We start from the raw sequence: 15,268 nt of genomic DNA, 5'->3' as shown, positions 1-15,268 counted from the left end.
ATTGACTGATAGTCATTGCATTACAAACATTCCACTGACAGACCTAGACCCTCCCCACTGGCCTCCACCTTGAGTAAGGACCTCCCAGGCCTTGGGCATGGATTGTTGGCAGAGCCTTTCAGGACCCAGAGTTACTCACGATGAAGTGTCCAGATGGGGCATTAGCAGACCGTTCATTACTCCCTGAGGCACACCACATGTGCCTCTCCTCATCCTTCTCTCATCTCTTTCCACCCATCTAGACACCACCTAACTTCCAGAATCCAGCTTTAACTCCCCCCTCCTGTGGGAAGCCTTGCTGATAGCCCTGGTTCAGGGACCTGTCCACCCTCTGAACTACAGTTAGGCCACTGACCAACTCGACCACTCCTTTGGGACAAGCCAGTGTTGCCTCAGCTACCTTGTGACATCTGTGCCCCCTCCCTCCAGCCAATCTGTAAAGCTCCCCGCAGATGGGGACAGAACTTTCGGTATCTTCCCATTCTGTGCCAGGCATTCAATAAACGTTTAATTATATTTTTAAAGCACCCTAAGTTCAGCATATATGGACTATGATTTTCATTGATTAACAATATCAGTTCTGGTAAATACGAAGACAGAGCCTTCCTGGCTATCCAGCATTGTTATGGGGCCCTCACCAAGACACGTACTTGTATTCCCTGCTTATTCAATGTTAAACCTCTTGAGGAAGGAACAGGGTCTCTCTCCAGCTTTGTATTCCCCAGTGCTCTGCACATAGTAGGTGCTTCATACATCTTTGCCAGACAGCGTAGGAAGATGTATCATGATGTCTGAGTGTGACCTCTTGGGATGGGCTGTTTCCACTTGGGCTTGGCCATTTTCCCAAAGCAAACAGAATGCGTGGCTCTCTGTGGAAGGAAGGGAAAAGGAGGTGATTCTGCACAAATGTGTCTCCTTCCTCTCTCCCTTAAAAGCACAGGGACCCACAGGGTGATCTCAGTGACCTCTACAGAGCATCCAGAAGACAAAAGCCTTTTCCTACCTGATTCCTGCTAGAGCAGTGTCAGCTAGGTGACCACAAGACATCCTAGACAGAGGAAGCAAACCTAATGAAGCTCAGGATTTGCAATGGGAGTCCAGTCTTCACTCATGGAATTAGGATGGTCAGAGTTAGGGCCAGAAGTCCAGGTTTGAAGATGCAGGTGAAGCCAGAGTGGCTGGATTAAGCTGTAGGGAGAGCCAATTAAGAAACACGGAGAAGACCAGGAGAATCTGTAACATCTGAAGGGTATAGTTTGATAAAACAATGTGACAGCTAGACAAGAACAGAGATGGGAGAAAACAGAAATAAACACAGTCAGTAGGAGAGCAGCACCAGTGGTTTTCAGTGTTAACAGGACAACCCCCACTGGCAGAGGGGATGTTAAATGGTCATATGGAACCAGGGTGCTAATCTCTGGTGGTTTTCAATTGGGAGGAACACACCATGGGCATTCACATCATCAGCATTAAAGAGATACCCCTACACCCTCAGGGGTACTCTGGAACCCTTCAGGAAAGATGTAGCCAGTCTTGATCTGGGCCTCACTATGTGCCCAGGCAGGAGGGAGGACAAACCCTCAAATGGTGCAATATGCAAGATTCATTTCCCCAGAGAAAAGCCGGTTCTATTTCCCTCTTGGGGTCCTAAGGGCACCCCAAGCAGAACGGGGGCGGCTTTCTCTAATGCTGTCACACAAATATGACCACATCACTCCCCTTCTCAGCAAACTCCAGCAGCTCCCTATTATCTCTGGGTTCAAATATAAACTGTTTGCTATTTAAAGACTATCACAACCTGGCCCCGACATACCTGCCTAGCCTCACTCTGCTTTACCTCCTTCATACACCCGACAGTCCAGACCCACTGGCCTTTTTACTGCTCCTTCCCTGCCACGTGCCATCTGTCTGCACTCCCTCCACCATTCTGCCCATGTCTCCTCCTTCACTTCTATGTTTTAGGAGTCCTATTTTCTTTAGCAGATCAAGGAAAGGGCCAGTGTCTGAAGCCTTTCTTGACCTTTCTCCCTGAGATAGGGCATCCTCCCCCAGTGACCTTGAACACACTTTGTAGAAACTCCCATATGAACTCAACGTCTGTCCTGATAAAATGTAAGCCTCTTGAAGGCAGAACTTGTTTCATTGTTGCCTTTTTTTATTTCCAAGGCCGGACATATTCGGTAGAAGTTAATAAATGCTTGATGATTAAGTAATAGCAAAGAACTTGGGACCGCACCGGTAAATGGGAGGAAGCCCTCCAGCGGGGCTGCTCCTCAGCCACCTTTGCTGGATCATCACACAATCAGGCCCCCGCTGTCGGCCACTCAGACCTCCGTCCTCGACCATTTGCTCTTCTTTCTCTATTCTGTCAGTGGCCTCATCAGCCCCTTCGGGCTCAGTTATCATCTACAGAGACGATATCTGGATCTTATACACAAGTCCAGTCTCTCTGGAGCTCCAGTCCCCATAGCCAAGAACAAAATGCTGAAATGCAGCTGGGGGACAATACCCGTGATGAGGTCATTTACTGGGTTTGCTTAACGTTTGAGAGCTCATGGATTCCGGTTAATATCTACTTATAACTAATATAAGAGCAAAAATTCTCAGGAATATATGTTGCAGAAATTTTCCTACCATTTCAGCTAGCTAATGCCAATTAAGCCAGCATGAGTCAGCAATTAGAGGTTTTTACTAGACTCAAAAGAGTAGAAACGCCTATTTACTGTACACTATCTGTATATGGTGCCTGTGCCCCCAGCGGCTGATGCGGAATGCATCATTTACTTAAACAAGCAATCTATGAAACAAAGCGGAAAAGACGCCCGTTCCAACACAGCCCGCCATACAAAGGAAAAAGCTACGTTTGCTAAAGAAAACCTCGATGAGGGCCGGGAGATGGATGCTGGGGGAGGACGCCTGGGGGAGCGCGGGCATCCACCCGCGGGTGTGATTTCTTCGTCCCTGGGTACGGGGGACAGCTCTATCCGCCCGTGGACACAAGTATGCGCAAACCTTTGGCACGTACTTAAGCAGGCAGACGTGGGAGAACTGAAGGGAAAAGCGGTGGAGGGAGGGCGGTTCAGACCATCCGAATCAAATCAGGGCTGGGGAGGCGAAGGGTGGAGGGGAGGCCACGTGGCCCAGACCTCTCGTCATCGCCAGCCCTCGGGCAGCCCGGCCAGGCCCAAGCCCGGCCCCCACGTGCTTCCCGCGTCTGTCAAGTCCGGCGTTCTGCGCAGGCGCGGACCCGCCCCCCCATCCGGGGCACTGCGCAGGCGCGGGCGGCCATTTGTGGCGGCGGAGCTCGGCCGGAGATTCCCGGAGACACGACCAGCACCCGGCGGAGCGAGCAGCGGCGCGGCTGAAGAACCCCGACCCCCCGGCACCCCCGGAGGTGAGTATCCACCGCCCCCCAGGGCCGGCCCGGCCCCTCCCCCGACGCCCCCGGCCCCGCCCGGCTTCCCGGGCCCGGCGCGCAGGGCGATGACGGTGCAGGAGCCGCCACCCCCGGGCCTGGCGAGCGTGTCCCCCGGCGGCCACCGTCCGGCGCGCTTTGGGGTGGGGGGGGCACCCAGGCGGCCGGCCGCAGTTTCCTTCTCTGCACCAGGAGGTTGGGCAGGAGCCGCGCACGGAGAGACCGTGGGGGCCCTTCAGGCCGAGGGCGTGGGAGACCCTCACGGCCCGGGCCCGTGACGCCCATCTCGCCTAGGGTGGAAGCCCCGCGGGCTGACTCCTGGTGACCTCGGGCACCTTGTTTCCCTCCGGGACTCAGTTTGCACTTTTGGAAACTGGGGCTTGGGACACTTGGGCCACCCCGGGCTGTCTGCGGTCCTCGTCATGCATCTCCTTCGGCGTTTGTTGTGTGCGGGTCACGCCGCCCCACGGTGCTGGGAGTGGGGACGGGCCGGGACAGCCCCCCTCCTCTCGCCTCTCAGGGTGGGCAGACCCGGACCACCAGACCTCCCCCCTCCCCCCGCGCCAGCGTCTCCACTGTTTACGGCCGCCGCTGGGCTACAATGTATCCTCTAAGCAGACTGCCTTCCCCGCTGCCGCTCACCGAAGGGGTCACTTAACTATCCCCGGGTTTGGGCAGGACTCGTTCTCGGCTCTTGGAGGGGGGCAGAGTCCGGATGGGGTGAGGCAGGGGTGCTTGAGTGGGGGCTGTCTCACTCTGGTGCCTCACATTCACTTTCACTTTCTGTGCTTTCTGCTTACGCATCTGATGACTAGGAAGGCTTAGACTAGGAGGACTTTAGAAGTGATCTAATCCAACTCTCTCCTACAGAGAAAACTGAGGCCCCAGTGGTTGGCCTGGGGGCTCAGAGCTAATATATGTCAGAGCTGAGCCTAGGCTCCTGTTGTAGTCGGGGGTGTCTGAAGTGGGACAAGCGAGATCCAGATGGACCCAAGAAGCTGGAAAAGGAAGAGCGCCTAGGCTCCCCTGCTCCACAATGGAAGGCCGAAGTTTGTAGATCATATAACACCAACCAAACTTGAGAGATGCCAGGAGTTGTATTTTATAGGCTAATATCAAAAGCCTCTGTCACTAGGATGCTGGTTTCTCCAGAATTTGCCAAATTGACAGAAAAGTATTTGCTGGAACCTTAGGTGGCTTCTGGTGTAGCCAAGCAGTTATTCCTTGGCTCCTAATTAAGTAAAATGAGTCATTTGTCACCAGAACAGGTGAATTTGGGAGTGAAATAAATAACATATAGGAAGCTTTAAAATATCTATAACAGGGCATTAATTTTTACAAACTCTTAATTATATCATGGAAAGATGTGTGTGTGTTTTTTTTTTTAATTGGGAGAAAACATTGTACAATAATAATAGCTCATGGTTCCTTACAGAGCACTTTCTTACAACCTTGTGAAGATTTTTCCTCGTTTTATACTTGAGGAAACAGGCTTGGAGAGGTAGAGTTACATGCCTAAGGTCACACAGCTACTAAGTGACGGCTGGGACCTGCCCTTTCCATGAAGAGTCTCAAGGTGTCATGATCTCTTCTTTTTTTCTTCAGGGCAGCACTGTAAGCTAAGGTTAGAGGATGTCTTTAACATGTTAGAGCTGACAAATTAAGGTTGGCCTGTGGAAGTTTTTATTTTCCCCTCAGCTTCACAAAAATCATAATTATAACATGAGAATTAGAATTCAGAATCCCTACAGGCATTGATAGACAGGCAGCTGGTGACAGAGGGGTAGAGTGCTGGACCTTCTGAAGTCAGGAAGATTCATCTCCCTGAATTCAAATCTGGCCTCATGATATTTATTAGTTGGTGATCTTTGGACAAGTCACTTAAGCTCTGTTTGACTTGGTATCTTCAACTGTAAAATGGGGATATTAGCACCTACCTCCCAGGGTTGTAGTGAGAATCAAATGAAATGTTTGTAAAGCATTTAGTATAGTACCTGGCACATAGTAGGTGCTTAATAAATGTTTGTTTCCCATCTTTCCTTCCTTTGCTAATTTCCTAAGTCTCCTTATCTAATTTCAGTCAGTAAAATCTTTTGATAAGAGATTGCTGTGCTTTTTTTTGCCCAATAGTATTTATAAATGGAAAAAATTCAGACATTTGTTATCAGTTACTGTCATAAAAAAACTTGTAACATTTTTTTAAATGTCTAGAAAACTGGCATAATACTCTCTCTTACTAATATACTTTTTTTATTTTTGTAGGAATAACATAAAACACAGGAAACATGGTAAGTTATGTACATGCCAGTACATGCTTCACAGTCTTAGTAACAAAGAGCCAAATTGTTTGGTCCTCATGCCTGTATAGCATGAGAAAACTGAAGTGGGTAGAGTGAAGTTGGAGGAAGTATTCCAAGATTTTTAAGCCATTGCTATCTTCTTATTTAGTACGCATAGAACCATCTGGGTTTGGTAGGTGTGGGTTGGGACATGTTTGGGAATTTATATGCACACTTGTGGAAAGGCAAAATTTCATTGTGTGTATTTCTTTTATAGTCTCGAAGATATGACTCGAGGACCACTATATTTTCACCAGAAGGTAAGTAGAAATCCTTTTGTTTATCTAATATCATAGTGAGAGAGAGCTAGTAGTTATGTTTCAGTGTCTTTTTAAAAAGAACTCTCTTACTCTTAAAAATATCTAAGCTCTCTGTCAAAAATTGAACTTTCTGGTAATTTAAATTCTAGGTTAGTCTGATATTCTGCATAGAAAAACCAAAGGCATCATCCTTAACTTTTTGGTATCATTCCTATCCCTTTGGTTTCTTTTGAGTAGCTTGTCTGTCTGTAGTGACAAGAAAGTTTGCTTATTGGTCCTGTTTTTTAGGTCGCTTGTACCAGGTGGAATATGCCATGGAAGCTATTGGACATGCAGGCACCTGCTTGGGAATTTTAGCAAATGATGGTGTCTTGTTAGCTGCAGAGAGACGGAACATCCACAAGCTTCTGGATGAAGTCTTTTTTTCAGAAAAGATTTACAAACTCAATGAGTAAGTAAGATCTCTGAGAAGGAAGGTTCATTCTACATGGTAATGTATATACCTGTGACAGAGTGGAAATTAGAATTTCTCTGTATCCTGGAAAAATGTATTTGGGTAGTATGTAGTAAACGAGGCCTCAAGGCACCTCATTAAATCTTGTGTTCTTTAGAATCCAGTTGCTCGTGTTGTCTGTTATCCAGAGTTAATGCTGGATTCTGGTCCATCCAGCCCAGTTCTTCAGCACTTAGCACAGTGTGTGGAACTTAGCAGGTACTCAGTAATATGGTAATTAGTCCTTTGTGAGGATTCTCACTTCAGATGAGGAGCCAGTGGGCAGCTCTCATAAGGAGTTTTTAAAAAGCCCCCTTTTCTTGGTCAAGGCCTGTGATTTCATCAATACAAGATCTCTTGGAGTGGAATACAGATTGGTAGCTCGATGGCAAACTGTAGTCTTAAGAGTGGCCTCGGCCATCAAGAGGTTATATGACCCAAGGGCAGCCAGCGACTTGGTGCCAGAGGTGAGACCTGACCAGTGTCTTCAGCCCTTGGTCCAGTATACACTGTCACACTGCCTTTATGAGATGAGAACTTCCCCTTGCACATTACAAGCAGCTCTGCCCTTTGTGTCTCCAGGTGACAGCCTAGAAAGGTAAAAAAAAACTTGGGGTGGAATTGCCTTTAGCCTTGGTATAGCACTACTACCAGACATTGGCGTAGTTGCGATGGAGGAGCAGGAAAGCCAGGTTTGCTTCTGACCTCTCCCCTACTTAACTGTGTTTGTGCTGCCCTGGGGGCCATTTGCCTAAACTCTCCCACTGTCTAAGAGTTACACGCCTAAAGGTCACACAGCTACTAAGTGACAGCTGGGACTTGATCTCTAAAATGCTGGGGCTGGTTTACATGATCTCCAAGGTCCCTTTCAACTGTGATATTCCATAAAGTCTCAAAATGTTCGGCCCTTCCCATGATGGAGATGGATCTTCTTTGTGGCAGGTCTGTGACTTGAATCCAGTTGCCAGTTGGCCCGCTTTCATTTGGTGTGTTGAGAGGGGTAAATGGCATAGAGCAGGGCTGTCCAACCTTAGTTTTTATTGAAACAATAGACAATATATTTTGAATAGTCGTTTTAGTGAGAACTCTGTGATAGCTCAGCTTCGTTTCCTAAAGCATTTATGTAAATTTCTGTGCTTATGGGTAGGCCACATAAATTGCACTGCTGGCTGCATTTTGGACAGACAGTCCTGGCATAGAGAATTGAAGAAAGGGAACTTTGCTAACACAAAGTAGGAATAAAGTCCATTTTTTTCTGTCTCATCCCATATTATTTGAGACTGTTCATACACACACAGCCACACATGCTTAGATATGTACATATTTATCAGTATAAATTTTTAACTTCACATTACCTGTATTCCTCATTCACAGTAAGGTGTATGCCATGCAGTGGAATGGATGAGTATTTATTAAGTGCTTAGTTTATGCTGAGTGCAGGCCTAAGTGTTAGAGTATACCTAGAAAAATGAGACAGTCCCTCTTCTCAAAGAACGAAGATTCTAATTGAAGGGGAAAATGCATAGAAGAGTTCATGTGTAAAGAGGCTCTTATTAGCAGGACAGATGGCAAGGCCCAGGGTTTGGAAGGCACAGTAGCAGGGCCAGTGATTGGGCCTGGTGCTATTCCATCTTACCAGAAGGATTGTAGTTGATGACTCCCTCCCCATTGAAGACATATGAATAGTTGTGTCTAGCGTCCAGTGTTCTGGAGGATCCACACAAGCAACCATGAAGAAGGGGAGAAATCACGGTGGGCTCTAGGCAGGTAGGGGAGACGGTCCCTCAACTATATAGGAACAATATGGGTTGAATTTCCCAAAATGAAACACCATTTCAAAGGTTTTTCACAAAGGAAGAGTTTTTGTTGTTTCTTTATATGTTACTGTTCTGAAGCAAACATTTTGGGTTACTAATGGTACATTCAAAAATGATAGATGGTAACTAATCTTGATTGTCACCAGAGTTGAGTATAGCTAGAATGCAATATTATTAGACATTTACAAATATTTATTCTCTAATACTGTTAAATATTCTTTACAGGAATTTCATTTTTTCTGATAAAAACATTTTTTTTTTCCTTCAGGGATATGGCTTGCAGTGTGGCAGGCATAACTTCTGATGCTAATGTTTTAACTAATGAACTGAGACTCATTGCTCAGAGGTAGGTTCACACGGTGAGGAGAACACACGACAATCTGGGTTTAATACCAGAGGGAGCTTATCTGTGGTATAGTGTTGGGTCTGTGTCGTTAAGAGTCATTGAAAAGATCTTCCCTCCAAAAAAGGCTAAAAGTTCAGATGTTCCCACCTCTTAAAAGCTTTTGTCATGGATCTTGTTGTGTTGTTATCTATTGAGATAAACAGATCACTGGCTACCACAGAACTATATACTTTCAGTTTGCAGAAGAGTTCATAATTTCATCATTGGGTATGTACAGATCAAAGCTGAATCCAGCGCTTTTTAGAAATTATTATTAGTAATAATGTTCTTCCTTATGTCCCAAATTGAGAATTGCAGTACATGTAACATACCAGACCTTTTCTCTTAATAATAGCTAACGTTTATGTAGCACTTTAAGGTTTACAAAGCTCTTTACATTTGTTATCTCATTTTATCCTAACAAAAGTCCTAAGAAGTAGGGGATACTAATATTTTTTACTGCAGTACTGTAATTTTTTTTTATAAAAAGTGATTTTTAGCTTATAAAATATACTTTTTCAACCAAGGCTATGCTAAAACTGTCAGAAGTTGAGGTGAGTCTGTAAGCTATGGACACATCCCTCAGACTATAAGACATTCACCTCAAAAATGTTTTGAGGGTTTTTAAATGTCTAGTGGGCCTGAAAGTCTTCCCCTCGTTGAGGGAAATGCTGAAATATGATGGATATGTTGATATACTAAGAAGAAGAATCATTCCAGAGTCATAGAAATTCAAGGAATATTATTAATCCCTATTTTATGAATGAGGAAAGAGGATAGGTGATTTCTGCAGGCTCACATCACTAATGTGTGACAAAGTACTTGAATTCATGTCTTCCTGACTCCCAGTCCATTGCTCTCTCCATGACACTACCCAGCTGCCTCAATCTAACAACGTGCAAATTCATATCTCTCAGTGGTAAATAATCCTATCATTACAGCTCACTTCACTGGCCTTTTCTGCTTTAAATGTATGATTGTAATATTTGGAACCATGTTAGGAATGCCTGTGTCGGCTTGATTCCTCCCTGTTACCATTTGCTTTTGTGGTATAGGACTTTGATAACGTCTCTGTGTGGTGGAGCTACTAAGAGGTTTTATTTGTTTTAAGTATTAATATGTCAATCTCTTTGCATACTAGGTACCTATTACAGTATCAAGAACCTATTCCTTGTGAGCAGTTGGTTACAGCCCTGTGTGATATCAAACAAGCTTATACACAGTTTGGAGGTACTGATTATCGCTCATTTGAAACCTGTCTAAAAATGTTAAAGTATAAAAGCTTATGAATAAGAAACTACTTTTTAGACAGCAAAAAGAATTTGAAAATTATGAATATTAACATTTTTTTCAAATAGTCTTGCTTCTGTATTGCAGGCATGTGGTTTAGGCCTGAAATTTTGTTGCTAAACTCTTAAGAGGCTAAAATAAACATGTTCAAATAAGGAAGAGAATTTCTGTTCACATAATAATACCACTTAAAACCAAATTTTTGTATCTTTATTCTACCCTCTGTCTCTGTATGTTTCCAGTGAACAAAAGTAGGATTTATGGTAGAGCTTATCAGCAGTTTATGAAAGTTTTAGTTTGCAGAAAAGGGTTTGAGCTTAATGACCGCTATGTGGATTCTACATTTACTCTGCTAATACTGAGCTGTTTTTCTTAGGAAAACGCCCTTTTGGTGTGTCATTGCTGTACATAGGCTGGGATAAGCATTATGGTTTCCAGCTGTATCAGAGCGACCCCAGTGGAAATTATGGAGGTTGGAAGGCCACTTGCATTGGGAATAATAGTGCGGTGAGTGTCCTCTAACAGCAGGAAATACAGAGCAGCAGCAGGTGAAGGCAGCTGGGTGTCATGGGAAGAGAGCGAGTCCTCTGGAGCAGACCTGAGTCTGACCTTTGTTGCTTTGTTAACCTGGCCTTGGGCTAGAATCTCTCTGAGCCCCAGCTTCCTCTGCTGGGGATGGTTCTCCTACTGGCTACCTCCCAGGGTGGTGGTGGTGAACATTCTGCACTGAGTGCCTGGGATGATGCTTGCCTTCTGACGGCGTATATCTTCAGAACTTTATCCAGAAGCTTAAAGGGAATTCTGGGCATTGATGTCTTCCTCTCTGTCTTACAGGCGGCTGTGTCAATGTTAAAGCAAGACTACAAGGAAGGAGGAATGACTCTGAAGTCCGCACTTGCTTTAGCGATTAAAGTGCTCAATAAAACCATGGATGTTAGTAAACTTTCTGCTGAAAAAGGTAACCTGTGCCTCAGCCATACTTGTTGTCCTATCAGCTGATTGTCTTGGCGCTGAAAATTCCCAGAACAATTAAGAGGATTGGATGTGCTCGTTTTGTTTTATAGTTAAGATAAACTTGTTCAATGACAGATTCAGCAAACTGCTTGCTCTGGACAGAGCTGTATTTAATACTGGGGAAAATAAGAATGTAGAAAGCCCATGGGCTTAGGCCTTGCCTATAGTCCAGTGAGGAAGAGGGGGCACAGCATGCAAGTAACTGTAGTGTAAAGGGTATAAAACCCTTGTCAGGATCTGATACTGACATGTCTGTATTCTGAAAGATTGTCATACTCTTATTAATTTTTTAAAATAAAATTTAAAGCTACAAAAATATATGAGGCATAAGTCAAATCTAACATGAGGCCCAAGGGGTTGAGAGTTCAGGTATTGTGTCAAGGAGGTAGGATTAGGAATGGCTTCACAGAAGATTTGAGTTGGATAAGAATTTAATAAATGAATAAAGGAGTCTTGGCATGGCCGGCTTCAGTCTTTAAGTTTCAAAAACTTCCTTGAAAAATGAGGTGACTTTTCCTCCTAGGCTCTTCTCTCTTTTGTAGTTATCTTTATGTTAAGCCTTTGAAGAAAAATGAGGGAGTGAAAAGTGTTCTGGACGTGGTATCAAAGAGTTGTGGGTTCAGATTAAAACTTTGACAGTTGGCACTATGAACATGAATTGGCAACATGGCCAGTTGTGACCTCCTTCAGTCTCTTTTATAAAAGGGGGACAATGTTAATTAATTAGCCTATAGATAGGGCTGTTGTGGGAAAAGTGCCATGGAAACTTAAAAGCATTATATGTGTTAATATTGTCATCATCATTATTGCTATGAATAATGGTAAGTAGGAATCTGAATATAACTTATCATGTATTCAGAATCACCACTGTGTCATTGGGTCAGGGAGCTATCCAGAGATCCAAGGCTACAAAGAGGAGAAAATTGAACCTTAAGGCAGCTAGGTGGCAGTGTGGTTAGAATGCCAGGCCTGGAATAAGGAAGACTCATTTTCCTGAATTCACATCTGGTCTCAGACCCTAGCTGGGTGACCCTGGGCAAGTCACTTATCTGTAAAATGAACTGGGGAAGAAAATGTCAGACCACTCTAGTATCTTTGCAGAGGAAACTCCAGGTGGGTTCATGATGAGTTGGACACGACTGAAATGACTGAACAACAGCAACAATAAATAGAACCGTGGGTGGGCCCCACCAAGCTAAAAGGCTTCTGGTTCTATCACTGACTAGCAGCAGCCTTGCTGAGTGTGAAGGAGCCCAGAGGTTGGTTTCCAGGTGGGATGTTTGTGGTCAGGGCAGCTCTTGAAGCCTCACTCTGAGGTGTGGGAATTGTGTCACATAAGTGAAATCACAGACTGAAATACTAGAGCGAGAGTTCAGTTAAAAAACAACTTGTCGAGTACCTTCTTGGTTCACTTGAATTTGCATTTAGCCAGTTGTAGCTGAACTGTGCCCTATTCCTACCTTCATTCAGGGGCCCACAGGGGCCTCTTTGGTTGGCAGTAGTAAGAGACCGTCTCCCTCAGGAAGATGCATGAGAGCAGTCAATGAAGTTTGGAAGGTCTTGATGCAAGAAATAGAAAGGAGAAGTAGTCAGGTCTTAATGCAGCTTGGGAGAGCCGGAAAGGGCCCTGCGTGCACTGGGAACCAGAAGACCCAGATCTGAGGCCCCACTCTGGTCATGGTTGACCTCTTGGGGCTTTTTTTCCTTATCTGTAAAATCTGCACTAGATGATCGAAGGTCACTTCCAGCTCCAAGTCTGATCCTCTGTAAGCCCCTGAGAAGCAAGTTGTGATTGATCCCATCAGCACAGCACATGGCAGAACAGGTAGATCTGATGGGGAGATGGTAAGCCTTTCCTTCGGCAGCCTCCAGCAGTGGTTCACAAGCCCTCCTGCCTCGGGTGTCACCTTGTGGCTGGTCCAGGGTCTGGCTGGGCCCAGGTCACTGAAGTCTCTCCAGTCTTCAGAGTCTGCTTCTGAGAGCCTGGGCTCATTAGGCTCTGAGAGGTGACTGGAGTTAAAAAAAAAGAGAGAGATCTTATCTAGGTGAACGTAATGGTTAGAGATGTGGAGGAGACACGGTGAGCTGAGCATTTACAGCAGTGGAAGCTGCTTGGATCGGGGTGGGTTCAGTGTTTTTGAAGGTGATTTAGTGCCTTGGATAAACATGCCTTTTTTTTGTTTATAGTTGAAATTGCAACATTAACAAGAGAAAATGGAAAGACGACAATCAGAGTTTTAAAACAGAAAGAAGTGGAACAGTTGATTAAGAAACATGAAGAGGAAGAAGCAAAAGCAGAACGTGAGAAGAAGGAAAAAGAACAGAAAGAAAAAGATAAATAGAATCTGAAATCAGGATTTTTTTTAATAGATAACCTTAGGGTTCCTTTTCAGCTTAAAAAGCTGCTCTTAAAATTCCATACGGAGGAAGCCTTGACCCTGGTTTTTCTTAGTATCTTCAGTGAGGAAATAGGACATTACTTACTGGATGGGGTCCTTGTCATCCTGTGCCCCTCAGTACTTTACTGTAATGATGATTATTCCTCATGGACGTCTTATGTCCGCTTTTTGAATAAAACTTGGAAAGAACTGGACTGTGTGTTTATTCCAGCTTTGTGCTGAGAGCTGAGCGCCATCTACCTTCTGGTAGAGCAGTGACGAGTTGGGAGGATAACACCACGCAGAAAGCCCTGGCTGCTGCTGAGCACAGTCTGAGTACTTGGTGAATTCGCATCTGGGTGGGAGATGAACGGAACTGATGGAAACTGGAGGCAGGAGCCGGTTTCTGTGCCATCAAAGTAGCAGTCCAGGACAGGTGAGGAGGGCTAGTGTTGGCAGCTGGAGATAAAAAAGGAAGCATTTCTGAGGTGGGCAGTGCAACTTAGCCACCAGCTAGTTAAATAGCCGGTTCTGAGCTTTCATGGGTCAGGCCTGCATTACCCACTAGGCATCTCCACCCAGGTGCCTACTGTCACCTCAAGTAGAACATGTTAAAAACCAGACTCATTCCCTGTCCCTCTTAATGTGCTCCTCAGGACACACCATTCACCTCAACTCATGTTTGTCACCTGGAAGTGATCCCCAACTCTCCCCTCTCTTGACTTCAGTTAACAAGTCCTGTTGATTATACTTTCCCAACATTTTTAGCTTAATTCAGTATGTGGCTTTATTCCCATTGCTATCCACTGCCAGGGTAATCTTTCCTGGATACATCAGTGTCCCACTGCCTTGAGGCCACCCATTCTGCTGCTGGACAGCTCTGGTTAGAAAGATTTCATATGTGTTGAGCCCAAATCTGCCTTTGGGATGCTTGAAGACGGCTACCGTTATCCTCTTTCTTACATCTGCATAGGATTGGTGTCAGGTCCTGTGATTCCACCTCTAACGTTTCTCTCAGTTGTGCTTCCCTGACTCCCTGCTGATTATCACACCGGTGTCTTAAATCTTGCCATTTCTGGTGAGGGCACCATGGTCCACACTGTCCCCCAGGCTTGTCACCTCATCACCCCTGACTCCCCTCTCTGTAATCCTCTATATCTAACATGTTGACATCATTGGAGAGCCATTGTAACTGCTATAGGAGAGAGTTAAGGGTGGACTGGGGTGGTCCAGGAAGGCTTCACAGAGTTAACATTTGAGGTAGGCCTCAAGAAAATAGATGGGCAAGGAAAGCAGGAGGGAGGACATTCCAGATGGGAGAAGTAGTGTGATCTACAGAAAAGGCCTGTTCTGTTGGACTTTGATCTCACTATCATCAGTGGACAAAGGCATTGATAGGATGCTCAGCAAATATGTGTATCACATACATCCCAAGTATTCTCTCTACCCCTGTACCCACACCAAGGACTCTGGGATCCTGGGGACTGACCCAAAGAGGGTGGTTTTCTGTTTTTGACCCAAGGTCTTCCAGGTGGTTAGTAGTAGAGTCAGGCCTTGAACGCAGGTCATCTGGCTCCAGATCCCTGGCTTTTTCCATAGCTCCACGCTTCCCTCCTTTGCCCCTCCTTTTATACATGATGAACCAGGTCCAGAGTGGGGAGATTACTTGTCCAGGGTCACCTAAAGACTCCAGGTTCAAACCCAACTCTGCATCCAAGTCTAATGTTCTGCAGTCTCTCCAGCCAGATGGAGCTCCTCAAGGCCAAGGATTATATCAGAATCATGGATTTAGAGTTGAAAGGACCCTTAAAACTCTCATTTTGCAGAAAAAGAGACCAATGGCCATAGAAGTAGGGTGACTTGTCCAAGGTCACAAA

The 15,268-nt window shown here is 45.2% G+C and overlaps 1 protein-coding gene across 1 annotated transcript; it reads left to right on the top strand.

The window, feature by feature from the left end:
- The first annotated feature begins 3,257 nt into the window (after window positions 1–3,257).
- Window positions 3,258–13,601, top strand: PSMA4 (proteasome 20S subunit alpha 4). The gene is made up of 9 exons (XM_036736856.1): window positions 3,258–3,394; window positions 5,678–5,703; window positions 5,972–6,014; window positions 6,303–6,465; window positions 8,593–8,670; window positions 9,851–9,939; window positions 10,376–10,506; window positions 10,834–10,957; window positions 13,201–13,601. Exons 2-9 carry the CDS (start codon window positions 5,701–5,703, stop codon window positions 13,353–13,355), a joined length of 786 nt encoding a protein of 261 aa, XP_036592751.1. The 5' UTR covers window positions 3,258–3,394; window positions 5,678–5,700; the 3' UTR covers window positions 13,356–13,601.
- Window positions 13,602–15,268: the final 1,667 nt, after the last annotated feature.

Source organism: Trichosurus vulpecula, chromosome 8, assembly GCF_011100635.1.
Source record: "Trichosurus vulpecula isolate mTriVul1 chromosome 8, mTriVul1.pri, whole genome shotgun sequence".
Taxonomy (NCBI): Eukaryota; Metazoa; Chordata; class Mammalia; order Diprotodontia; family Phalangeridae; genus Trichosurus; species Trichosurus vulpecula.
Note: the sequence above shows the minus strand (reverse complement) of the source record. Positions and strands in the feature narration are given on the sequence as shown.